Genomic DNA, 26669 nt, shown 5'->3' with positions numbered 1-26669 from the left:
GATGAAAACTCTGCATAAGCTTGCACGGGCTAGCCACGAAAACAAGGACTGATTTTATTTCCGCAGCTGCTGTACTGTCTACGGAGCGGCGCGGGGAGCAGAGGAATAAAGCGCATCACCATGCGCGTCTCCTCTTCTTCCCCGCACAATTGCTCGATGACGTCTACAGCAGCGTTAATTGAGAGATTACTGTGATTCAAAGAACACCCCCCCATCCTTCCTGAGCCCACCCCCGCGCCCTTAGGCCCCCGGAGCCCTTTATCGGGTGGTGACGGATGCCCACGTGACAGGTGCAGGGCAGCGGGTGCACCCAGCCTCGGGGCATCTCTGCCTGTTCACCCCCCACCCCAAGCCCACCCTCCCCACTTGACTGAAATATTTAATTAGAGCAGGCGGGGTGCCAGCCTGGCAGCAGCACAGTCCATTAGACAACAAGTCTTTTGCCAAATTGTGCGGGAATGAACATATCTCATTGAGGGAGTAGAGGAGCGCAGACAGGTGCAGCGCAGACAAATTCCCTCTCATCTTTTATTCATGAGGGCCCCCGGAGCAAGTGAGAGATGCCTCCTCCCGCCCCTCGCCTCCTCTCCCCCTCTCTCTCGTGCTGGATCGCCGGCTCCTTCTGTCGCACTCCTGCACCCTTTCCCCTTCCCCTCTCCCACACTCCCGGGGCAAGGGGATGCCGGGGATGGGAACGTCCTTCCTTCCTCAGGGGAAGTGGGGAGTGGGTCTTCGTTTAAAAGAAAATGACCGAGACGAAAGACGGGGTACGTGTGAGGTGGCATTTGGAATTTATTTTCTTCCTGTAGGCTACAAAAGGATCACCTGCCAGTCTCATGAGCTGGTCGGTAACGCGCCCCATGTGCCAGTGATAAGGGCACAAAGGCCCTTCTGGAGCCTCAGGAAGCAGTCTGACCACTGACCTTGTCCAGGATATAGAAGTCATACCCTCTTGCCTGCTTCTTATCCACTGCACATTTAAGGACCAGTTAGGATGATACAATGTTTATTAACTGAAGGGTTTGATTCAACTATTGTCAGACTTGTTTAGTTAGCACTTGACAAGGATGCATCAATGGAGGAGCTTTCTGAGAGGCTTGTCATTATTTGAGGAAGCGTGTAGCTTGATAGCCACACGCGACGAGGAAGAAAAACAAATGTGTTATGAAGCTCCCGTTAGAACTGCAGAACAGAATTAATAAAGGTGCACAGCCTGAACCTGGTTGTATATTGAATTTCTTGTACATCTAGCAGCTGGCAGCATTCTGCCTCTCTCACTGACACACTTCATTAATAATTAAGGGCAGTCTGGTTGGGAGTCAGGGCTGTGTGTAAACACTTGCGCCCCGGAGAAGAGTGGAGCAGCCTCCCTCAAGCCCAGCACACAGGGGGCTCAGGCCCTCCTGCTGCTCCGCAGACCCAGACACAGCCGTCCGGAAGACGAAGAGCCACCCTGCTAACACTTCAGATCTCTCACACAAGACGAGGCCACCAATCCCAATACAGAATGAAGTAGCTCAGAAGTATCGGCACGAAATTTAATACATGGTTATCTCAATGAAATGTAAACACCTTATTTGCAAGCTCTGGATCATTTGCAAATGAATTTGTAAAAGCAAAGAACAGAAGGAAGGCTTGCTATTCACGTCTTCTGGTTTGTACGACTCTATGTTTTGGAGTGCATGCTTTTCCACCCTATTTCTGTCCTAATACTATCTGTAGAGCACGTTTTCAGGTTTCTGACTGCAGCACAGAAGCACATGACACGTTGATAATCATCTGTCACACATCCCAAGACATCACATTCCACAAAACTGCATCGGTAACTTCAACACTATCAAAACAATAAAATACAACAGATACAGAAGTCCTGAAGTATTGGCTAGCCAGCGTTTATTTTGCTGTGGTTATATATTTGTGAAAGTTTTGCTGCAGACAGAACAAAATGCACTCTCAAGTCTCTCACCATTGAGAGAGAGACTTGCTCAGATGTTTTTAATTTAATTGGTATACTGTTTAATTCTTGCCTTCTCCGTAGTTTCTGTTTAAAGGTGGAGGCGATCACTTTAAAAAAAAAAAAGACTTTTTTTCTGGACAGGCTATGACAGATGAAGCCATTGATGAGAAATACGCAATACGTTTACTTTTAAATGGGTATAAATTTGGAAATCGCCCATTGTTTTTGTTTTGCTCACCCGATACCTGAACAGCCAGAAAGAAGGGTTTGGCAGCTCAGATTCCTGCGGCCGCACGAAGGGAAGAATAAGGACGTGCAGGAAGACTCCTCCGACATGCCACCTTCGAGACACTCGATTTGAACACGCCACAGGCGGCGCCGAGCCCCAGACCTGGGGGACCCACCCCACCCGCCAGCGCCTGGGGAGCCCTGCACCTCTCGAACTAGCGACGCGGCCCAGGCTCGAACCCGAGAGCACAGGGCTCAAGCGGTGCTCAGCAGTGGAGGCACGCTGGAGGCCCCTGCGGCAGAAGGTTAAGGATGAGAATATTGTGCCGACTGACCTTTTTCAGAGCCGTCTGTACTCCTCTCCACATTACATTTATATAGGCAATGAAAACCTCCCCAGTAAATCCAGTCTACGACTGGATGAAAATATAGGGCCATTCTGCTTTCCAAAACCAGCCAAATCTCCGAATAGTGTAGTTATAAAGGTCATGTTCGCAGGGAAGTTCAGTGATAACTCAATAACAGTTTTATTTCAACTGATTTTGAAATGCCATAGGATTTTAACTTTATTATACAAACTAAAAGACATATTTGATTCCAAAACTCTTTTAACTAACTGTGGACAGGAGAGAAGACCTTGTATTTCTTTAGTTCAGCAATTATAACAAAGACTTGATCGTCAAAGGTTATGCCAAGAATATCTCTATGAAGTACGGATGAACCTATTGTGGGGTAAAGGGAGGGAGTTAATCCCAGACTATAAATTATCATTATGGGATCCTTTCAGTAAAAAGAACCATGCAGATACAGTACATTATTAATGTAATATGTCCTATTACCAATACTTGTGAAAATATTTAAATATGCATTAAAACATCAATTTTTATAGTGGCACTGTCTGCTTGTAAGGAATAACAATAATACAACATTACATTGCCAATTTATCTTGGGAAAGACCTTTTGTATTTGTGAGTGAGCATGTGATTGTTAAACACATGGTTAATGTGCAAGTGTGCACGTGTGAGACTGTGTGTGTGTGTGAACGTGTGGGAGGGTGTTTTCATGCATCAGTGCCAATGTTTTCCCCTTATTTTTCATAAGACTTTTTTTTTTTTACTTGGTCTTATAGTTTATAGACTACTTAGTATATAAAATATGCCCTGAACAATGGCCACCGCAAACACAACTGGCAAAACACTGTGTCCGCACTCTGACTGGAGAGGGGAAGAAGAGAAAGACAAAGTTTTCAGCGTCCCCTGGGACACAACACCCACAGCTCCTTGAGCCTGTAGCTACTGCTGCTCTAAATGAACACTTTTCTCCCCTGGGCTCCAATATCTGCTCAATCATCTGGTTCAGGGGCTGCCGGAAATTCATTACACCTACAGTACAAACTGCAAAGTGAGTGAAACGTCTTATTAGCCCCTTGGAGACACATCCATAAATCCAGAGAGTCACACATAAGATAAGCTGAATAGATGAAACCACAAAAGGAGAAAGTATGCATGCACAAGAAAATTCACATCTAGACACTCCTATTAAACTATCCATAATGTGCTCTCTCTTTTTCTCAGACCTTGTTTAAAGCTTCGAAACTAGACAGGTTTCCTGCAAGCTTTGCCACTTAAGAATGGTTCCTAGCAGTCATTACAGCAACACAGATCTGTTTTCCACTGACTCTTTCATACTTAAAAGGAAGCAGATAAAATAGTCCCCAGAACAGCTGACATTCTCCGAAATGTCTCTTAATAAAAACAGTGCTTTACTAATTTATTTCCAGGCATTGGCATTTCAATTGTGCCACAGTCCATAGATGGTTAATTAAGACCAGAGTCCTCAGGCCAAAAAAAGAAACATAAAATGACAACGTTCAACTGGGTTATCACAGAGGGTTTCACAGAACTCTGTGCAGTGAGGATGTACTTTGATTAGCATAACAGCAATTCTATTTGCTGTGAATCAGAGCTAGTTGCTCTAGACTTCCCAGGGACTGTCCAAATCGAGCTCGCTCACGAGGACATGACAGGCTCTGGTGGTGTGGCAGAAAGCAGCTCTGCTGCCACACAAACTCTTTCCTCATTAATATTTCTTGGACACCTAACCGCAAAAGCCCTGCCAAGAGACATAATGTGTCCCATGTCACATGGGCTCTCATGCTAGGGTGTAGGTATGACCTAATGGATACCAGAAGAGCTTGTGGACATCTGATTGCTGGTTAGGTTTCCTTGTCCTGCTTTCTTTTTAGCTCTTGGAAACTGATCCCATAATGTTCCAGAAATTGTGTGAGTGACCTTCACGGAAGCACAGATGCCTCAAGACCACGATGAGGAAGAACATGCTCAGTGTTGTTCTACCAGTGGGCCTTGGTCATAAAAAAGGCACATTTGTTTTGTATTTTTCATTGCAACGCTGCACGATTTTGAATGGCCAGCTGATGTAGTGGCTCACATCAACAGCTCCTGTGCTGCACAGGGAGAAAATGACCTGCCAAACCATCGAGTCATTCAAATTTCAACATGCCACTTGTTCCACAGTGATGTGCTGACTGGAGAAGGGGTGATGAGGAACAGCCCTTGCTGACATCAGTGCAAATCACCTGGGAAGTCACAGGAGTCACTGCCACCAATAGCCGAAAGTGCCTTGGCTGACCCTACCCCTGTTGGGGCTCTGCTGCTTGGGCAATCCGGGTCATGGTCAGTGGGTGACATGGCCCACTCCTGAACGAGTGAGAACAAGGCCTGGAGTATAAACCTGGGCTTGGAGTTTTTCTTTCTAACCAAACAGTCTGCTGTCCTCTACTGCATATGGGAGGGCAGTGGCCACACTTCTTCAAAGGTCCCAGCAGCAGCAAAGATCAAAGATTGATACATGTGAAGTTTTCAATTTGACAAGCTTTGGAGAACACATCTGATATATAATGCAAGGCTCCAGATGAAGTATTTTAAAGTCTTTGAAGAAAGACCTGCAAAACACCGTCCTCCACTGGAACAACAAATAAGCCTGTCAGAGTTATAGAGCCCCTGAATGCTTCTGAGGTGCTTCTGTAGATCTGATAAAATTACTAACAATAATTTTAACTCTGCCAATACCACTACAACTCAGCAGCACTTCTGAAATAATTTGGACTGAGGCAAACATCATATCTTAGTCCGTGGCATGAGTTTTTATCTGCTCCCTCCAGGGTTTAGGCCTGCCACATACAAATGTGTGTCTTCCTTTTATGACCGGGGTTTTCGATGAGGTCAGCACCTTGCCTCCACCATGCTCAGCAGTGGCTGGCCAAGAGCAGGTCAAAGGCTAAGAACTGAGTAAGGCGGAGTGTATTTGTGAGCATGTGCAGACAGCAGTGAGGTTAAAAGTCGAGAAAAAGAAAAGCCTATATTTTAACAGAAAAAAACGTTTCCGCCTCTCGGCCTCAGCTCAGCAGTGATTTGAAATCACTGTCATTTTTTTTTTCACTTTCCCAGGTGGCCTCGGCCACTGATTTGCAATGCAAAGCTCTCGTGCACAGCTGATCTCCCCGGATGGACTGAACATGAACAGTGTATACTCGGCAGCTAAACTTATGCCAGTCTTATGCCAGTCTTTCCCTATTGCTTCAGTTTCTGGACTGTAAACTGCTGTGACGTACACAGGAACAATAAGTCACCTGTGCATGCGCATATGCTTATTGTTTCTGGAACTGTATTTAACAGGTCGCTTTCTAAAAATAAGGGTCAAGGGCTAACAACCTCCTTGTGGTCAACAGACTACTGGTACTCAGAGTTTAGATCTGAAGCCCCCTGGAAGTCTCTAAAACTTGGTCAAAATTGTTTGAAAACTGTTCGCCACAGAAACCTGACCTTGCCTATAAGCCACTCTCCATTTTCAAAAACCCTTTTCATGCTGAACTTTATACACACAGCACATATTTTTGAGCATGCCTCCAATAAACACCACTCTTTGTCCTTTCTGTAGTGAGGCATAACCAATGAGTCACAGTACAACTGAACCTACGCGATCAAAAGATCTCTGTTAAATTCTTGCCACTCTGCTTTTTGGTTTACTGACAGATGGGAGTCCAGATGAAAAGTGTCTGGGTGGAGAAGCGGCTTCTTGACTGACACACCCCCTATTCTCTGTCTCTCCACTTCTTTACTGTATCTGCGCAGATGAGGCCTATAAGATCTTAGTTGGAAAATCAAAATGGGCACCATGGGAATTGGATTTCACAGAGCATTTGATTAAAGACACTATTTTGAATATCTGCATGCTTGGTTAATCAGAGTCAACTGCATGCCCACAGACTGTACATCTATATGCAGTACTGTCCCCGAAGTGAGAAGGATAATAATCATTAGGTAGAAAAGGTTTTTCCTTTAAAAGTACACCCCATGAAATATCAGAGCTGACTTTTGTCCTGCACCTTTTTTACAAACTCTTCGAAACAATTTTCTATTTATAAAGACTCAATTTTGAATTTAGACCAAATTCTTAAGTGGAAGTTCTTACAGTACTCTAAGCAAAATGCTATAAGAAACACTATGGTATAAAAACCTTATTTCCATCAAATAGTGTGAGCTATGCCATAAAGATAAATAAAGTTAACTCACTGCAGTCTAAGTCTGGTTTTCATAATGAGATCAATTATAAAGAAAACAGCATCTTAGCCCAGAATGATTGAATTAAGCTGACAGTATCCCAGCCACAGATCTAACTGCACTACTATAGGGATTTTCTTCCATTCTTTGGCCTACTCAATATAAACATACAGTACGGAAGATCATTATCCCTACAGATAATGTACACAAGCACAAGTATAAAAATAACAAAAAAAGAGATCGTTGTCAGAATTTCCTTATTCTGATCCCAATGATTTTGATTAGACTGGGCAAGCCACGCCACACTTTTAAAGACAGAAATGGGTCCCTGGCCTCTAAAAATAGCAGACGGGTTTGGCACAATCCCACTGCTACCACCACAGAGGCCTTCCCTTCCCCGAGTCGTTGCCGATGAGGTCACTGGAGAGAGATTGCTCCCAGCTGCATGGCCCTGCCAAACCCAATGCTCAAAGGCAGGAACCAGCAAGGATTTGTCATTGCCTATTTAGAGACGATTACAGAGCTTATACTGGGGTCACTGGGCTGTTTCCAGTGAATGCTGGTTTCCCTTCTAAGCACAGATTAGCACTATTAGATTTCACATTTTGACTGGTGATTTATAGGAATGGACATACTCCTAATGCAAAAAGGAAATTCTTTACTGGACCACTGTATTCCCGCAAAGTAATCCCTCCGCGGATCCTGGACACTACGCAGGTTTCAACTACAGAGGCCAGAGGAAAGCAAGAGAATCTGGGAGGTGCAGTTACTCCCGAATTTCAAGCACCAGCTAAACATGTTTTACTTGCTGCTATGCTCAGAAATTAGGAGAAACACTGCAATACAGGTTGGCTGATATTAATTCAGTATCCGTTCTAATTGTATTTGCAATTGACATTTTTACCCTTTATAAAAGCAGCTGTTTCACAAATACACTTTCTTCTACATTAGAGCCGAGACATCCAAAATTACTGCCTTTAAAACAGAAACCACATACTTTGCTAACAAAGGGAACAGAATTGGGAAAATACAGATCAAAATACTAAATCAGTCCAAACCAGTTCTGGTCCTGGGGGGCACAAGGTGTTCTGGTTTCTGTTCCATCTGATCCCTCCACTTACTTAATTGAATCAATTATTTGCTTAAGTGGTCACAATTACCAGTTATTGCTACTGAGAACTTCAAAGACACATTTTATTCAAGCAAGACTGTTGAATCTGGGAACCTGAATTTGCCACCTACAAGACACTGGGACACAATGGGGATGATTGATATAGAAGATAAGAGAGGTATTAACTATAATGTATACAGACATGCACACACTTACCTGAAGGAATGAAAGCACTGCAGTGGCTTATAATGTAAGCAATTATACAACGTACATCAAAGAACTCATTAAAAACAAAGGCACAGAGACCTACTGCTCAAATAAATTAAGAGATTTTATGGCCATCCATTATCTCTTCACTTATCCTTTCAGTGCAGGAGCTCCACAACAACTGCTCTTTTTACATGCATCTCTTTGAAAAGCCCCGCCCCAGAGTGCTTTAATGTGGTGTGGAAATAGAGAAAATTCCACAATTAGAGACAGGTTCTGCACAGTAACGTTTTACTGCAGAGGGGGAAATCACAAGCAAACAGCCGGCCAGTAGGGGCAGGCACCGCTAGCGCTGAGCTGCACAGGCATGTTTATGTTTTCAATCGCTGTCAAGGAAGCCTGACTCATTTGCAGAAAGCCACTCAAACAAACCGCCCAGCACAGCAGCTGCTGCCAGTCGAGGGGAGCTCTGCAGGCAGACAACACACTGTGCCGAATGAGATGGGCAGGAAGGCCCTTCAAACAGCCAAGCCTGGCCTGGCCAAGAGCAGGGGCTCAGACTCTGCTGTGTGTGTGTGGAGCACTGCCTAGAGCATCCCAGGCACCACCTTCCATGACACAGCACTAACAGGTCCGTTTGTCATTTTCCATGTAATACATTACATCTGCCTTCGCTAAAAGCTTTCAATATCAACAACGCTGGAGTTTCCCTGCGTTCTGCGCTCTCTGAAACTCCGCGCATCCCTTTTTGTCCTTCCTACAAACATCCGGATTGAAAAGCTTATGATCAGCCATGTTAAAGAAACACAGTTACTGTTCCTTGTACGTCCGTATTGCCAAACGTTGCCCTCTCAATCCCACCCCCACACCTTGCAACTTCAAAACAGAGCAGGCAGTACCTCAGTACCCCATGCAGCTTAATTGTATGTGAAGAGGTAGGGGGACCTGTGAAGACTTAATTTCTGGACAGGCTTACCCTTGTCCAGCTTAGCCAGAACATGTTTCCAAACCTCTGAATTAAGCTGAACTCCATGCAACAGGACACCAGTACTGGATGCATCACAGCCACAGTGTGCCATTCCCACAAGAAGTAGTGCAAGTAGGTAGCTGTGTCAGCATGCGTAGGCTGCAAAAGAGCAAGTAAAGGTTTATTCCATGCTTAAAAGAGAAGAAAGGAAACACAACATTTAGTCTGTGGAGCCTTCTTCGAGTGTGTGTCCCACAAGAAGACCCACACAGCTTCCAGTGAGCAATCAGCCAAGACCAGGGGCTAAGCACAGACAGAACCTGAACCAGAATTCCCAGACGCATCAATACACCTGAGGCAACAGGGGCGGTTCAGTGAGATGTGGTATTGATACACCTAATTTGCTAGTTCTCTCTCAAAGGTTCTCCAGAGTTCAAAATACTTTCTAAAGCTTTCAAACATGTCTTAAATACTATATATATACATCAGTGTCTACTGGTTAAATAAAAGGAAAAGGAGTTTAGACAAAGTAATACAAAAGAATCTTCTCTGTCACATATGCCATGTTCCTACAGCCACTTCACACAAGGTGCTGTCTGTCAAATGTGCAGTGAAGGATAAATACAAACAAGTGCCATAGGGAAGCTATCCTTGAACGTTCTGATACCTTTTATGCTTCCAGATGGTGACATTAGCCAATGCATGAGGCTTCTGCACATTAGACAGAATCTAGAGCTCAGTGTATACATAAGCTCCACTCTGGGCTGAAATGAGGCCAGAATCTGGGTCTTTGAAAGTGAGTGCTTGACAGCTCCCCGTGAGTGGCTCGGCGCACACATGCTGCACAGCTCCACTGCATCCGAACTGCTCTGCTGCTTCGTCCCAAGCCTTTGATCAGCTCTCCCCTCTATACCTGCCAGGGGCTCCTGCACAGGGACCAGCTGTCCTGCTTAGCAGCACCAAGAGTCCTGCCTTCAACGTTTGATTTGAAGGCAGATCTGGAGCACAGACACCCCTTTCATCATTTTAAATAAGATAAAACGGTCTTCGGCGTAGTGTGCCAAATTAAACATTTGTCCCACATTCCTGATGCTGTTGCATTTACCCTCCTAATATAGTGCATGTCTCGAACACATCTACAGATCAGTATTCGTTCTCCATACTAGCATATAAAAGCTAATAAACCTTCTACAGACATTTCAGACTAGAACATTTCTCCAAAATGAACAGGTGGTAGGTACTCAGACAAAGGCATATGACTGAGATGTCTACAAAACAAGTGAGCAAACTCCACAGTAGGACAAAGAAAAAGCAGTGACTTAAAGAACTTATTAAAACTTGCATTCAAAGACGGAATGCCAAAACATTGTCCATAACATTAAAAAACAACCCCCTGCATGCTACATCTGCTCCACAAACTGACCACATCTAGGCCTCTTCCTTGAGGTCAGATATGGCTCACTTACAATTACTCTAAAAGGTCTACTGTAGGAAACATCTTCACAAAAGAATACTAAAAGAAAGCTTTTATTTTCCCATTTCTGCCCTGAGCCATTTTCCCCTTCCCTTAGTGTCAAATGCATGTTTAATTACTCCACACTATAGTCAGGATGCAATTTGCCAGTGACCACACTGACCACGCAGAGCGAAACCCTGTGGCTAAAAGTTCGGCTGGCTTCTGAAATTACCAGAGCTAACTGCAGAACATTCCACAGGTATTTCCCCTTAGACTTCCAGTCACGATAATATCGTCAATGCAAACTAAAAAAAACGCTTGCTAAAATCAAAAGCAGACTCTTGGTTTACAAATATTACAAGTCTCTTTTTATTCACCTATCCTTGATCTGCTGCAGTACATCACTCCTTTAACGTCTTTTAAGGTGCTTAATCAAACACTCTTTCACGTGCACTTCTACAAACTGTGACCATAAACACGATGGAGTGCACAGTCTGGTAACAAACATCCTCCCTGTTAGAACATATAATCAGAAAGAAAAAACATTGCTGGGACAGAGGATCATTGCATCTGATGATGACTCCCACCTTCAACAGTGCTCAGAATTTTAAAAAGTACAGCAAAACCACAATTTGCCTTTGGAAATGAATGCAAAACTAGTCATTTTACTGTACAAAAACTAATACAAAATAGAAAAGCAAAACTGAAAGAGTTGCACTCGAGATCACACATCTGCCCAAGGACGGTACTGCTGTCATACAGTCTAAAACGGCAAACTACATTTGGAAGAAAAATATCCCCCTGCTCACATGAAAAATCAAGATTTCATGAATCTCAAACACATCACCCAACCTGCTGACTAAAGGGTGCTTCACTGTGATCTGTGACAGCAGGTGCAAAAGCTGCACAAAATCTAAAAGACCACAAGGTTTCATGAATCTGGTGATCTGTACCCTGGCAGGAATGGTTCACTTGAGGGGCTCCTGTGGTGCCCATTGAGTGCTGACTCTGGAGCACCACCATGGTCTACTGAGTAGCAGCACTACACATGGAGTGAGGATTGCTGAAGACAAACAGTAAGCACCCAAGGCACAGCTTCTCAATCCTCATCCTGGTGGTTCTACTGTCTGCAGGTTTCTGATGCAGCTCAGCTCCTCATTATTTAAAGAAATCCTTTTAGTGAGCTGATAATTTCATGAATTGGAACCATCTTGTTTTCTGCCCTGAAAGTGCTAGAGATTTCAAATCAACTATTACATTTACGATTACAAGTAGCTTAAAACCCGCAGCTTTGTAATATAATTAAGAGTTTAATTAGGTAAAGGAGAACTCAGTTGGAACGAAAATCAGCAGACACTGGGGTCACGAGGAGTGGGATTGGAGAGCCCTGCTCTAGGAGGGCTTGCAAAAAAGAAAACCTGGTGCTTTATTCAAAATCCACTCATTGGTTTTTGAAAATACAGCTGACTGTCTAATTCTAAAGCATTAAGACCCATGTGGCTCTGACAATGGACATGACTCAGCACTTGCACACTGAAATATAAATGAGAGGTTAGAAAAGTTCTTTGGGAGAGGAGGGACGTCCCCTGATACTCATAAATCAGACTGTCGGAGACGGACTGGACCCTTGGAGCCCACCTCTTTGAGGCTGTCCATCACCATGACAATGCTACAAAAGTAAACAGAAATGTTCTGCTATTGTCTTACACACCTACTCTGTCGTGGTCAGTTTCAAAGGTCTAAGACCCACAATTGTACTGAGTAGGTAAAATAGAGCAGCTACCTACTGAGCACGTTGCTGCTGCAATCAAAGTCTCTATGGTATGGTCCCTCTGGTATGGACCAAGGCCAGATCTAGAAGCTCACATGTTTTAAAGCCTTCAACATACCTTAACCATTATGTGGAAATGCCCTCAGAACTGAGAACAAGAGGCAGTTCCTTACCCAAATGGCCGCAGGAGGAAGGAACAAGCTGTTCAGCCATGTTGTTGAAGTCGATACCTGGGGTCAGTAGAGATGAGCTCAACTTGTTTGCAACTTTTCTTTAGTTCTCATGACGACTCACAGAGACAGTTATATGAAGTCCATGCCACATTACACTACAATATGTAATCCGCATGTCCAGGACGTTTCTAGGATCGTCCGAGCAGAGCATGACTTTGCCTATAACTTCTTGGTGGTGAGAACTTTACTGTGATGTTGAGTGCCAAAGTTTGTACATCTTACACAGAGCAGAGCAGGCCCAAATGAGCCCTGATAGCTTAATAATGTAGTCACGCAGCTGGCTCCAGTTATCCCTTTAAATTAATGGATTGAACTAGGGGGGCATTCACTTTTTGATACAGGGACACTGGATATTGACTGACCTAGCTCACGAAAGAAATGAAAGAAGCAACAAACTTTGGTGTATCATTTATATATCACTAGGACTCACATGAAACTTAACTTTTAGTGGTGAAAATATGCTAAAAGTCAGAAAATCTGAATGCTTTTTCGCTAAACTGTACAGTATACAGTAATGCAGTATTATAATAAACACTTATTCAAATAAGTCAATTAAGAACACATTCTCATTTACAATAACAATAATACAGAGTTCCCATTTATATAGCAGGGCATTTTACTGAAGCAATCAAAGTAAAAGTCCTTGCTCAAGGGTACAAATGCAGTGCCCAACTCGGAACTGGAACCAAAACCTTCTGGTGTCAAACCCAAAGCCTTAACACCACTCCCCACTGCTCCCCCTAAACTGGCTATCCAAAGCTGATGTCCTGGTTACTGGGAAACACCAACGACCGGCTACAGGTGCCACTACAATCTCTGGCCAGCTTGCTTCAAAAAGCATTGGGTGTTATTACAACACAGTAACAGCTTTCCACAGACAGGAAAATGCTGCCAGCGGAAAACGGTATATGCAAAGTGAGAGTGAAAGCACCTGTCTTCTCCCAGTACAGCTCCCGAAAGGAAGCTGAGGTGCTAACGAAGTGATTAATCGGAAAGTGGCGGAGAGCTCACCCTTGTATTCGATTGAAAGTTCAAGTTCAGCAAGACATTATCTCCCTGGGGCAGAAGGGGCTTTTGATGTCATCAACCATGTGCTGAACCACCCCCCCCCCCACCCTCACCCGACCTCCCCCAGACACCAGTTCAACCCCTGTGGGTTCATCCTGCGGACACCGTGTTTTCACTTCAACTTTTCCCGATCTGCAAAAGCACGCGGACTTTGCAGCTATGCAAATAACGCCCAGCGCAAACAGTATTCCAGCCCCCCCTCCCCCCTCCCCTCCTCTCGCTCCGTCTCCCTCGGACCAGCTGAGCCTCCGTTCTCCCCAGTGTCTCGTCCGAGGGGAACAGCCACAGCAGTAACCCGAGAGCCCGGCTGGACAGCAAGCAGCAAGCACCACTTCCACTGGAACACAAATAAAATCAGTCAGCTTTTTAATTAGCCCTTAAAAGGACTGCCTGCTGATTGGGATATGAAAGCTGTTTGCACTGTCTCCCCCATTAGGAACTGATAAAGAGCACAGCTGCTCCACGCTGAAAGCATGTAGAGGTATTACAAATACAAATCACTTCAGGAAACTGCAGCCTCGTCCCATATGGATATTGTTGCGAAGCTGCCAGAGTCTCCGACTGCATAAAAGATAGTTGGTGATTGTTCTGCTGCTTCTGATTTCAGACCAAATAATGGTGCTGGTATACACAAAGCTATCACACACAGAACAGACTGTTTCAAGTACTCTGTCACATCTGGTCCTGGGATGCTTACCGGGGCTCTGACAGATTTGTTTTCAGAGGTTATCTGTGACTATAAGCAGCGTTCATCTCATCTCTTTCTGCACAAACTGGAGGTTCATTTTACAATAACTGTGTAATGGTTACGGTAAAATATTACATTTCTTTAAAATCAGTACCAAAAAAGGCACAGTTTTAGTTTACCACTCACTTAGATTTGATCAAATGCTTTGTGTTGTGTGGAAAAAAAAAAAGTTTTCTTTTGCAAGTCGCAGATAAAAAAAAGGATGTTTTTCTCAGAAATTATGATTCAAATCTTCTGCAATGGGCTTAAAAAAGATATATGTTTACAAAACGGAGATAATACAGTTTTAAAATGCATGTTTGTGCATACATACAAGTGTGCAAAATTACAATTTGTCAACTCCGAACTGCAGAGGCTTCAACGTAAAAGTCTGCTATTAATTCAGGTTTCCATTTAGAAGGCACCAAACGCATTTGTACTTGAAAACTGATCCATCTTCTTGGTTTAGAAAAACCAAATGGGAAAACTTAAAAGCCATGTATCCTTGGTACTGCAATAACATTGCACTAATCCAGCTCCTGGGCTACAAATATGCTCAGTGTGGGGCCAGTCTGAAAGAGCTTGTTTTAAAAAAATCACAAAAGCAAGGAGTTTCCTAGTGTGTTTTTCTAGGTGGAAGATTTCTCTTCTGAGCTCATTCGGCTGTTTTGAATATGCACCGTGTCTGTGTGAAACTAGGGACATTTCCCTCGCTTAACAAAAAGCCACAATTAGGTCCTTTCTCGTAAAAAAAAAAGCTCATAGATGAGTAATCTAAATATTTAATAATTCTCTGTGGTGTATCATGAGATACTCGAGGTGCTATTGAAATGCTTCACTTTGTACAATAAATAATAGCTGGAAAACAGATGGTTTGTTAATCTTAAAAAATTCTTGGGTCTGAACGTTTTTAGGCAATTTAATTCTCCCCCCCACCCCCCACCCCATCCCAGTTCTTCCCTGTAGCAGACATGGCTGCCCATTGTCACCAGTCTGCCACCTCCAGTGCCCCAGTAATCTCCGTGTGCTCAGACTCTTTGACAGCCCCTGGCACTCGCAGAAAAGTGTTTGTTTCTGCGACTGAAGTGAAACAATAATCCTGGCTGTTTATCCCACAGGGGCTGCCACAGAAATAACAGACTCCAGACGGGCCGAGCCGGCGGGCTGGGAGCTGCGCTCTGGCCCGCGCTCCCTCCGCACAATCGGCCTCCTGTTGCCGCGCCGTGATGGATGGCTGGGGGAGAGGTCAGGGGGCTGGCTGGGAACAGGCCCGCGTGCCGCTGGGGGGGGGGGGGAGAGGCGCAGGCGTCCCCCGGGGCTCCCAGCTCATGGGCTTGCGGCCGCCTCCCCCTTTCAAGCCTGAAAAAAACACCCTGAAGTTCTGCACAGACTGTATCCCAGCTCCTCCTACAGTATGTCACCTCTCACATGCATACAGTAAATGCATATATCCGCTAGACCCCACGCTTTCATTTTCCTAAGAACTGAACAGCAAGCTGACCTTGAACTAAAAGAACTAAAGTTTTGAGCAGTTCAAAATCAAGCACAAAAGGCACCACTTCAACCCATTTATAGCACAGCTAATGCAGTCTTGGTGAATCCCAGACCGGTCGCTACAATGTAACTTCACAGAAACACTCTTGTCACATCAGCTGAGGTGCTTCTTTGCTTATCAATTAGATACCACTGGAGCTGCTCACCACGAATACTATCAGTGTCTGAGAGGTGCCGCAGACAAAAAGTGAGGGCATATCTGTTACCCAGCAAGACCTAGCGCTGAGAGTCATTGCGGTACTAATAATAAACCTATTTAAAAACAATCCAGGTCTCAAAACACAGACGGCGACAACCAAAATGTTCAGTGCGCATGGAGTGCACGAGTCTTCCAGACTATTTCAGTATTTCTTTTTATTGTACATGAATAAAACAACAAAATGTGGTCCAGGCATGTTTTATCACTCAACATACTACCCTAAACACCACATTTCCTAGATGCATCTCACAATAGTTACAACATTTTTATGCACCCAGACAGTTCACTGCTGCTCTTTAATCATGGTTCCACAATTCAAGCCACTCTTTACAGACTTGTAGAAGGCTACTTGGGCTAGCCCGAATCTATGAATCCTGAACGCTGCTTCCTTTACTGATCAGCGATCATCTCACGACACAGAAACCCTGAAAGGAAATTGTTTTTGTGTGGAGGACATGACACTGTAAGTTACATAATATGAATGAGCTTATTATTTTAGAAGGTTTGGATTGGAAAATCGCTTTCAGACGCGCAGCTTGAAAGTTTTTGTGTCTTTCACCAAATGCTTGCTGTGTAGGGTACGTAAAGAACACTACATTCCCTGACACAGAGCCAAGTGCAATGAGGCATGAGGTGACTTCTGATATTCGGCGAGCACATTTATTTTCATGTCGGCTACTTTTCTGGTAAAAAATAAACCTTTTTTCCTCCTGTTTCACTGCTTTAAAACTAAAGAAACCTGTTTTTTTTTCCTTAAAGCAAAATCTCTGACCATTATGAACTTATTTCCCCTTTAACTAAATACAACGTGCAGGTAAATGCACCCAGTGAAGGTTACTTAATAAAAATGAATAAAGCTTAATAAATATGACAATATTTCGATTAACAAAATTGGACCAATTTAATGCACTTTGCTGCAAAACTCCTTGCTTCCAATAGCCTCAATGCATGACTTGAGTTGCAAACATTTGGACAGAAAGTTATTTCCTGGGGTTTTTGGATACAGACCCCTCATCGTTTTCCAGTCCAATCCATTTTTAATGTGTATCATATGGATTGGATGCAGGGAGTGGAGTTTATGCAGTGTGACCCAGCCTTGGCTAGTTCTGGATAATCCCGCTGTTTTTACAGAAAGGAAATATTTCTGCTTTTGTAAAAAAAAATCCTGCTTCCTTACACATTCCTTTTTGAAAAGGTCTGCTTCGGCCAAGGGCTCAGCTACACTTCTAAACCATGCAAGTTAATTCCGTGTCATTGAAAATGCTGCAGGAACTCGAAATTTTATCTTCCGATTGCTTATATAAACCTGCTCTTTTGTTTTATCATACGAATCGCTGAAGGTTTGCACCTGCTTGGGGTGCAAAATATATCACTGCTGCAGGAAATTGCACAAGACTCTCCTTTTAGAATGTATGTAAAAAATTAACCATTTATCTAACCCTTACTCCTTCACTGTAGTTTTGTTTTTTTGGTTGTTTTTGTGATCCTACAATGCACTGTACTACAGCAGTAAATCACCTATCCAATCACTGACAACTGACCATCACGTAGCAGACTGAGGAACACTAGTATCGCTGTGCAACGCATTTTAGTCCAGAATGTATTTTTATTTCTAGAAAATGTCTCCTGCTTTTGCACTTTAGAATTTCTCTATGGCACTTAACACACTGTGTTGGTCTAATGCCATGTTCAACTTCGAAACAGCACATTATATTACTACACCTGCCTTAAAACAAGCACCCAAACATCCTGAAAATTCTATTAGCAGTGCATTGATGCAAGTTTGGAAAGAGGCCCAGAAGCACTAGGATAAAATCCTTGCTATAGAGTATGAGGCACACAAAGAAAGCACAGCCTTAAAATAGTAAAACTCGGCTTAATCTTTTTTTTTTGGGGGGGGGGGGGCTGCCTGAGAGCAAGCTTGTTTAAAAGGAGATATGAGGTTTTTTTGTGATGATGCTAATCCGGTGTCAAATATCACAGTACAGCACTAAACCTCGAACACTAACAGCTGACTGGGGTGCTCAAAACATCTCTTGAGGCTATGCATGAGAAGTATTTTTTTATTATATATAATTTTTAATTCCAAATCTCTCAGATTATACCTGTTGCCATGCATTATCCCTCGAATCACAAGCATTCGTCCATCATCAGAAATCCAAGGCCTGACTATAGCCTGGATGGGATGCCAGTCCCTTGTAGGGCACACGCAGGCCAGTACAGAGAACACTGTAGAGATACTAACCTAGCTTATCTTTGGCAGGTGGGAGATAACCCATGGAAACATGCAAACTCCAGACAGAAGGCACTACAGTCCAGAATGGCATGCAGGACCCAAGAGCCATCATTACTGTGAGTTTGCATATGTGCACACATACTGGCACACCTGGCATTCCGAGACTGAGATCAAATGAATTCTAGCACTTACTGATCTTGATACCTTCTGAGATTCAGTACTGACACACCTGAGTGAAAATTAAAGTTTTATGACAGCATTTATTCAGCTATGGGTACAAGTACAAGATGATCAGTGGTTCAAGAGCCTCTGGCCTGCATTTATCTGTTTATTCCTATTCTAAAATTGCCTTCATCGGAAATACAAGACTACTATAAGAGCATGATGCGACACTTATAGTAAAGCACCTAAAAGACACACTGTAATTAAAATACTGTGCTACTGGGTGAAATCACAAGTCAATACCTCACTGGAGACCTAGGCCAGCATTTATTCCCAGGGTCAAAACATAATGATTTGTTTCTGTCCTGACTGTCTGTAGGTAATCATTGCTACTAGACTAAAATCCTGCACTAAAGCCAAAATTGGCTTCTAAAACTGCCTTTATTTTCAAATGGCGAGGACTTTTCAGACACAAGCAAAAAAATGACTCAAACTGGCTTCTACTGGATAATGGTTTCAAAGGCAGCTTGCACAATTTGTCTCCTTTCTGCAAAGGTACATTTTAACATTTGACATTAGAACTGCATCACATAAAACTGTATTTCTGTTTACTTACACAACACAATGAAATTAATTAAGGCAACCCATGTGGATTTTGTTTGCTGGAATTCCATCAAAACAATGCTTTTACAAAGATCATACACAGATCATCCAACTATTATGCTTCCTTTAATAAAGATGTTGCCCTCCAAGGTGTAACGGGTTCAAAGTAACGTTCCAGCACCAGTAAAGATTTTAAGGCTCCAAGTGTAGTGTTGTCAGGAGAAGAAAAACAACAGACTTTATGAAAATCATGGGAATTGATATATAAATTAAGAGACAGACAGAGAGATCTGTTTTCATTCTCCCTCTCTTCCCTACCCAGTCTGATTTCCCTCTGTCTTTTCCTCCCACCCACAGCGCACACCCTCGTGAAACTTCTCGAGGACAGACCATTTAGTCAGCACTATCCCTCCTTTCTGCCTGACGAGTCATATCGCATCGATCTGGGAGATCGATTACCGTAAAGCTGCAACGGCTTTGACTTTCACTCGTGACCCCTCTCGTTCAGTCTCTCTCTGCAAAGCCTCCCCTACGGTTCTCCTGTTTGTGGTGGGGGGGTTGGGTGCAGTTGCGTGGGTCTCAGGGTAACACAACGATCTCCTTTTGCCATGTAAACCTTAACGGGCAGAACACTATTTGTTCTATGGCACTTAACACACTGTGTTGGTCTAATGCCAACATTATTTGGTTATTTGGGAGACACAGGTCAAACTTTTTGTGTCTCTTTTTTGGGGTGAGGTGGCAGGGTTTATTTGTCAGCCTCTGTCCAGCAAATATATTGACTGTAGCAATGTGGTCAATATTTTGGTCTATATAATTGACTATTTAATTTCATAAAGTGTCTCATTTCAGAAGTGACTTCTGAAAATTATCTATACCACTAAACATTACACACAAAAATATTAAACTACAAATGAGAGATCAATTTATATACTGTACATCATAACGTCATGTTGTGTTTTAAGCCTCAACATCAATTGCCTTCTTAGTTTTTGTTCTTACTGAAACATTGCAACACCATTGAACACTTCCAGTGAAACACTTCATTTGAGGATTTGACATCTGAAAAGAGCCTGCATGTGAGCTAACGTAATATTATTGAAACTGCTTCAAGAGCATTTATTCTGAACTTTTTAAAAAGTCCCTAAGTCTGCACAGCCATAAGCTCCTCCCTGCTCTAATATGTCTCAACCAGGAAATGCCCATCTTAAATGATCTGAATCTTTTATCAGGGTACCCTTATCGAAATCAAAGTGCTATATAAAAGGCTAAGCGTACAAAAAAATCCTCAAAGGAAAACACAAGGTCCTTAGTTCCCCACAATTTAACACAAAAAGAATAACCACAACTTCAACTACTACAATGAAATTCTTGTTTATTTTATGCTTGGAAAATAAGTTAGGGTGAAAGCTGTACAGGATCCAAAATGACTGGGAGGATCTGGGGAGAAGTTAGACGTCTTCACAAAAATGGAAACGCTCCTGGCTCAGACTCTGCAGTCCTCAATAGTCCAAGCCTCCGTCATCCTGTTACCAACGCTAAAACCAGGGAAGACTAGAGAACAACGCTGAGAAGGAAAGCTGGGGGGGAAGGGTGGCACGCTCCCTGTTTAATTGAACACTTTAGCAGGCGATGGAAATGAAGATCGACTGTATTTATTAAGAGAGAGCACAAATCGATTACTTAGCAAGGTGGTGCAGGGATTGGTCTCAGCTACTGAGCAAGGCTGAACAGCTCAGGCCTGCCTGGACCTACAGACCAATGAGATGTGGGAAATCTCATTGGTCTGTGAGAAACCTCCGATGGTTTAGTAGTGCAAACAACGACCCTCTCCCTGCACTGAATACTGAAAACAATGTAGGCGGCCAGTCCACAGAGCACCTTTCTGAGCCTCACAAGCAGATATGTGGTTCACCAAAAGAAAAAGAGCCTTTCTAAGCGACTGCGCAGAAACCCAGAGGTACCAGTTTAACTCCACACTGTAACTAAAAGAGGAAATGCAACGTTTCAGGTTACACCTGAAGTAGGCTTTACAGCAGAAACACAGTTTCTTCGTTCTACATTTTTTTTGGCATGGAATTAGCCTTTACTTCTCCCTTTCTCCTCTATCAAATATATTGAACTATCTGTGACTTACTAAGAAAGAGCCCTTGTGCTTTGTCCACAGGGTCTTTACCAAGTTGCTATTCCCAGAGGAACCGGTGCACATCCCAGGCCCTGCTCGAACTGGACTTGTGTGTCCTCTCTGCTGCTGAGCCACTGAGACAAACACTAACACCCGCCCACTCATCCACAATGTGTATATAAGAATGCCTAGGGCCTCTGAAATGCATTTGTCTTACACCTCAGACAAAAGTTCAGGGGAAGGTCAGACACAGACAATGAGGAGGGAAAAAAAGCTGGCACGCACCATTCTAACACCATTTATTAAGACAAAAGTAGAGCAGCAAACTTTGGATCGTCTACAGAAGTGCATTAGAACCTTGTCACATGAGGCGGAAACAGTCTACAGCTGTTTGAGCAGCCTCCACGCTGGCTGACGTGACAGGTTTAGAAATGCTGTGCCTCATTCACAGATATTTCCTCTCGAACGAAATCTTGGGCACATCCAGATTACAGAAGGACTGGATTTCTGAAATGTAAGTGTGTAAGATATAAATTTGTTTTATGGTGCCTGCTTTCCCAGTACACATTCAGTCGCAGGTGGTGTTTTTGATTGTGTCTGCCACACAAGGCAAAGCATTTATAAGAAGCAGCAGGAATGTGTAGGTTGCTCAGAGCTTGAAGTCTGGCCTTGCCCACCTGCCCCAGGCTATGCTAATGACTGCTGCTTTCAGGCAGATAAGTATATCCTGCTCTACCTATTAAGCTGATAAAGCCAGTCAGCAAAGGGCTACACAGTATTTTGAACCAAAAAAAAAACACACAACATTTTTCATGAAGCAAATATTAAAACTAGCGTTGTCTAAACTTGCAATTATATTTTAAAGAAAAGGCTGTGGAATGCATGAGACCAGTAAAATTATCTTACTGATACATTGTGTAAAATAGTAATTATTTAATTAGTAAAATAATTACTAATTAATTACTTAAAATAATTGTCAACTTCGGTGACACTAGAGCCTGAACTTCACAAACTTGCAGATGTAATTTGCAAGTTTAACAATAAAAAAAAATCACTTTTTTTTTTAACCGAAATACCGTCGAGGCCAAATATTTATAATTGCAAGTAAATCCCTAAAATGACTTGCAGCTACAGTGTATAAGTTAAATGTGAACCTTACTGAACTTAAACAACACAAAATCACCAGTTTTCAGGGAAGCAAGGTTGGAGAGTCTTGTGCTGAATCTGTCCTCTTTGCCGGGTGCTTAAAGAAACTGTCATTGTATACCTTGGATCATTCACTGAAACAAAGACCTTTTGTCATGGACGCTGCTTCATTTGCAAGAGCTTCAAGAAAGCAGGAAAAAAAAAACAAAAGACTGGTCAGAAACACGGTTGAGTCTGTCTCGTGCCAACAGAGCTCAGCATTCTCCCCTTATGTAAATCTGGGGGGTGCAACAGGACAGGAACAGCTGATCTTTGTGAAAGAGAGCGTGCTGTGCCTTTAAGATCAACTGCTGGGCTGCTCACTCGCTCCTCTCTCTCCCCCCCTCCCTTCCCCAGCAGTGAAAGTGAAAAGCCCACTGCTCCTTATCAGAGCAGCAGAGTATTTACAGCCAAGGGTTTGTAGGCTATTAGGGAGGTCAGGTGACTGGGAGGCCGCCTGGGTGACCCAGACGTCTAGGGGTCAAGGTCGCGGGGGGGAGGGGGGTTATGGGGGAGGAACGTCAGTGGCAGAGAGGAGTCGCCCGGAGAGATCGCTGCTGCTGACGACACACACAGGAAGGAACCAGCCCGGCTGCCCACTGCTCTTGCTTCTCCCTCCCTCTCTCCCGCCTCATCCCCGAGACCGTTCTCCCTGCTGCTCCTACGCGAGCACTGCAAGCCTTATCACAACTCCACACCTCACTGCCCCATTAGCTGCGCTGTAACCAACAACAACATTAAACAGCGTGCTGCCCGATCTTCTTTCTCCACAAGTAAAAATATACAAACCATTTTTAAAAAAAAAGTTTTTTCTTTTCATTTATAAGATCTGGAATGATCACACTGTTCTACAGTGCACAAGGAAATGATGTCATTTACACAATATCCTAGCTAACTGGAAACAATAAGCTTTGGTTCTGTCTTTTTAATGGACAGAGCCTTCTAACTCAAGGCTAACCTGATCTAATGCTGTAAAATAAACATTTTACTAATTATTACAATTCTGTAGATATGCTTATTTTTGCAGCTAAACTTACTGTATATTACAAAGTTTTAATTCTGAAGTTATACACTATTCTCATGCCAAATGGGACGCTGATTGAGAATTTTTAGTATTAATCTGACGCAAAATCCTTCAAGTTGTGATTTTGTCAATACATTTTAAGGGAAAAAAACTTTTGGGGGAAAAACCACCAGCACCCATATAAGAAAGGTTACGGCCACACAGTGGCAAACGCAAGACTTTCAAAGTCACTTACCATGTGAGAAAGGTACATCGCACACAAACCACAGCACTAAACACATGTGGCACTGTGGCCTCTGGATATATGCATCAAAACAAACTGGTCACTTGTAACTGCAACAAATTCACAAACTCCTTATCAAGAAAATGACATGTTTTTATAGCAGGTGCAGTGATTTTATGGAACAGATCTCAATGCTGATTAACAGTTGTTGTCAACAGTAGTGACCGTGAGTAGATCTATTGTGAAAGTTACAGATTAGCTGTGTGTGTCCACAGTACAAGGAAGCAGTACAAGCTGTGCATCTATGATCCCTGCTTTGCACCATATTACGGATACTGTCTTATCGGATCCTTTTGCAGAGCCTGGATATAAAAGTGCCTGTCTTTGGAAAGGAAATCATACCGAGGTAAAGACATGCGTCTCTATTATCTATTGTACCAACTGAAGCCATTTAGGCAGATCCTGCTGAGTCACTGTTCATGGTCGACAATGAGACACTGCAGAGCCCTCAGCCCTGCTTTGTGCCAAGCAGGCTGCAAGAGTGAAAAACAGACATGGGGTTACGTTTGCAAACACAGAGCTCCACAACACGTGCGGAGGAGCCAATGTCTCCAGGTATGCCCCTGGAGCAAGGCCGCCTGGGCCTCAGGCACAGACTCCAGGACAGACCCTGGTTTCTCTTCCACACAAGGTTGTTAGAATGCGCTCTGTGACATGTTGCAAAACCACCGGGGTGTTATGGAAGAATCATAAAAAAACAGGTTTCAAAGCCGTGTCAGAGACGTCTGAGAGCTTTACTCCGTAAACCAGAAGCTACTGTTCACAAGCCATGCGGTAAGCAAATGCGACTGGTACTAATATTACAGCAGGCCACAGTTTCGGATGATTTCCTGAAAGACAAGGGGACTGATCTCACCAATTACAAAATAAAAATTGTTCCTTTGAGAAATGCTTTACTTATTTTCTCTAGTCTACCCACTCAAATCACCTTCCCTGCGAATTTCAGTGAATTAGGATCTACAGAGTGCCGCAAAGACACAAAACGAATAAAAGGCGCTCTTCGCTAGCTGCTGATGGACTGGTTATGAAGTTAAATCTGCAGAGGCTGAATACAGTGAACTACCTCCCCTCAAGTCAGACTACAAGTCTCCTAAGAAGCTGAAAAAAAAGCCTCTGCTGGCGTTTGCCTGACTACTAGGCTACACCCCTTTATATATAAGACACTGTAAATGTTAACACATCTCTAAAGCTGGCATTCAAGCTGGAGTGAATCTCATTTAAAATGATTTATTGCAGTAAACTTGGCTCAAGAGAATTCTTTCCTATTCTGCCAAGGCTTTGCACTGTGGTTTTCCAGCCCTTATATTTTAAATACAGCCTTATTTAAAGATTACACTCTGTTTGAACACAGAGACCTTCACTTAAATACCCTCAGTAGGTATCACTGACACTGTCAGCTGGTTAGCTGGATGACTTCAGGTCTAAGTGCTTCACACATTCCTCCAGATCCACAGTGAACCCTCTGAGGATGTTATTCACACCTTTTAGCATCATTTTGTGTAGAAAAACAATAATAACTTTTCAAAGTACAGTAAATCCTTCTGACCCTGCATCGGCCTATCTCCTTAAAAACAAGTTGTCTTCTAAACCTATTTCTCTTGACACTAAACATAGGGGAAGAAAATATCATGGGGTGACTGGAAGATCAAACTAATAATCTTACTAATAAACAAGTAAGAGGTTTATTCCATGCTGAAAAAAAGAAGAAAGAAAACACAACATTTCAGCCGTGGAGCCTTGAACACACCTGAAGAACGTTGTGTTTTCTTTCTTCTTTTTTTCAGCATGGAATAAACCTATTACTTGTTCCTTTGCAGCCTACGCAAACTGACGCAGCTACCCACCTGAAATACTACTAATAATAACTAATAAAGAATTTATTGCACACTTATGGAACTTTATTCTTCTGTAAAAGAGGGACAGTGTTGCACTTTTCAGAGAAAAGCTTGTGGTTGCCTAGATCAGGAACACACATTACGTTAAGTTCCAGAAAAACATCACAAAAGACGCAACTGTAGTTAACCTTCGGAATTACCCAATACAATGATATTTCCAACGCGTGGTATCGAAGTATTACAAGCCAGCCTGCAACAGCCTTTCACTTGAGCTTCCCCTCCTACAAAGCACATTGTGCTGCAAACACTCTGGACTCTTGCCTTGCAGTTTTACAGTCAGGTACTTGTCCATGCACACGGAACCAGGAATGTCCAGAGTCACATCAGTGCAAAGGCTGGCATTGCTTACTATGAGTGGGCTGCGGCAAGCGCACAGTCTCTTAATTCCAACGCGTCACCCTTTGCAGAAATACAGAAAGCTGTGAAAACGACAGCAGGTGTAAGTTTAAAGCCTCTAGCTCTAAAACATGCTGCTCCCTCCCGATGTGCCCCCTCCCCAGCGATTTCAATATCGTGGCCAGCTTTCACATCCAGCTAGGAACGCCTGCCCCACAGGACCCTTACCTCTCTCCTGCACGAAGTAGGCCAGGTACAGGTCCAGCTCCTTGACAGACACGCTGATGTGGTGGGGCTGCACGCAGAGGATGGGGTTGGTGCACTGGCCTGCCTTCACCAGCCGCTCGCCGTCCGTGCTCTCCAGCGGGATGCCCTTGAACAGGATGACCATCACCAGGTCCAGGCGCCACACCTTGTCGGCCTGCCGCAGGCAGTCGATGCGGCGCATCTTGCCCTTCTGGTCGGGGTTGGACAGCACGCAGCAGGAGGGCTTCTTGCCGGTGATGGAGAGCACGAAGTCCTCGCGGCACTCCGGCCGGATGTCCTTGCGCAGCTTGGCCAGGAGCCGCGAGGCCCACTTCTGCTTCACCTCCGGCTTCTCGTTGAGCAGCTCGTCCTTCACCGCCCGCTCCTCGTCCTTCGTCATCCTCTTCTCGTGCTTCTTGAAGTACTTGCGCTTGCGCGCCTGCAGGTTGAACCAGGTGTAGGCGAAGGCCCGCACATGAGGGAGCAGGGCCTCGATGAACGGATGAAACTCATCCT

General features: G+C 43.7%; 1 protein-coding gene across 7 annotated transcripts in view; it reads right to left on the bottom strand.

Annotated features, from left to right (window-relative positions):
* The window catches only part of nfic (nuclear factor I/C), a 221889-nt gene that overhangs the window by 94422 nt on the left and 100798 nt on the right, over nt 1-26669 (bottom strand). For all 7 annotated transcript variants that reach the window (XM_088622067.1, XM_088622072.1, XM_088622070.1 and 4 more), the window contains exon 2: nt 26136-26667. In XM_088622067.1, the coding sequence (XP_088478193.1) occupies nt 26136-26667 (532 nt within the window). The remainder of the gene's footprint in view (nt 1-26135; nt 26668-26669) is intronic.

The sequence above is a fragment of the Lepisosteus platostomus genome, chromosome 27 (assembly GCF_059453375.1).
Source record: "Lepisosteus platostomus isolate fLepPlt1 chromosome 27, fLepPlt1.hap1, whole genome shotgun sequence".
In the NCBI taxonomy this organism is placed as follows: domain Eukaryota; kingdom Metazoa; phylum Chordata; class Actinopteri; order Semionotiformes; family Lepisosteidae; genus Lepisosteus; species Lepisosteus platostomus.
This window is presented reverse-complemented; position numbering and strand designations above follow the sequence as displayed.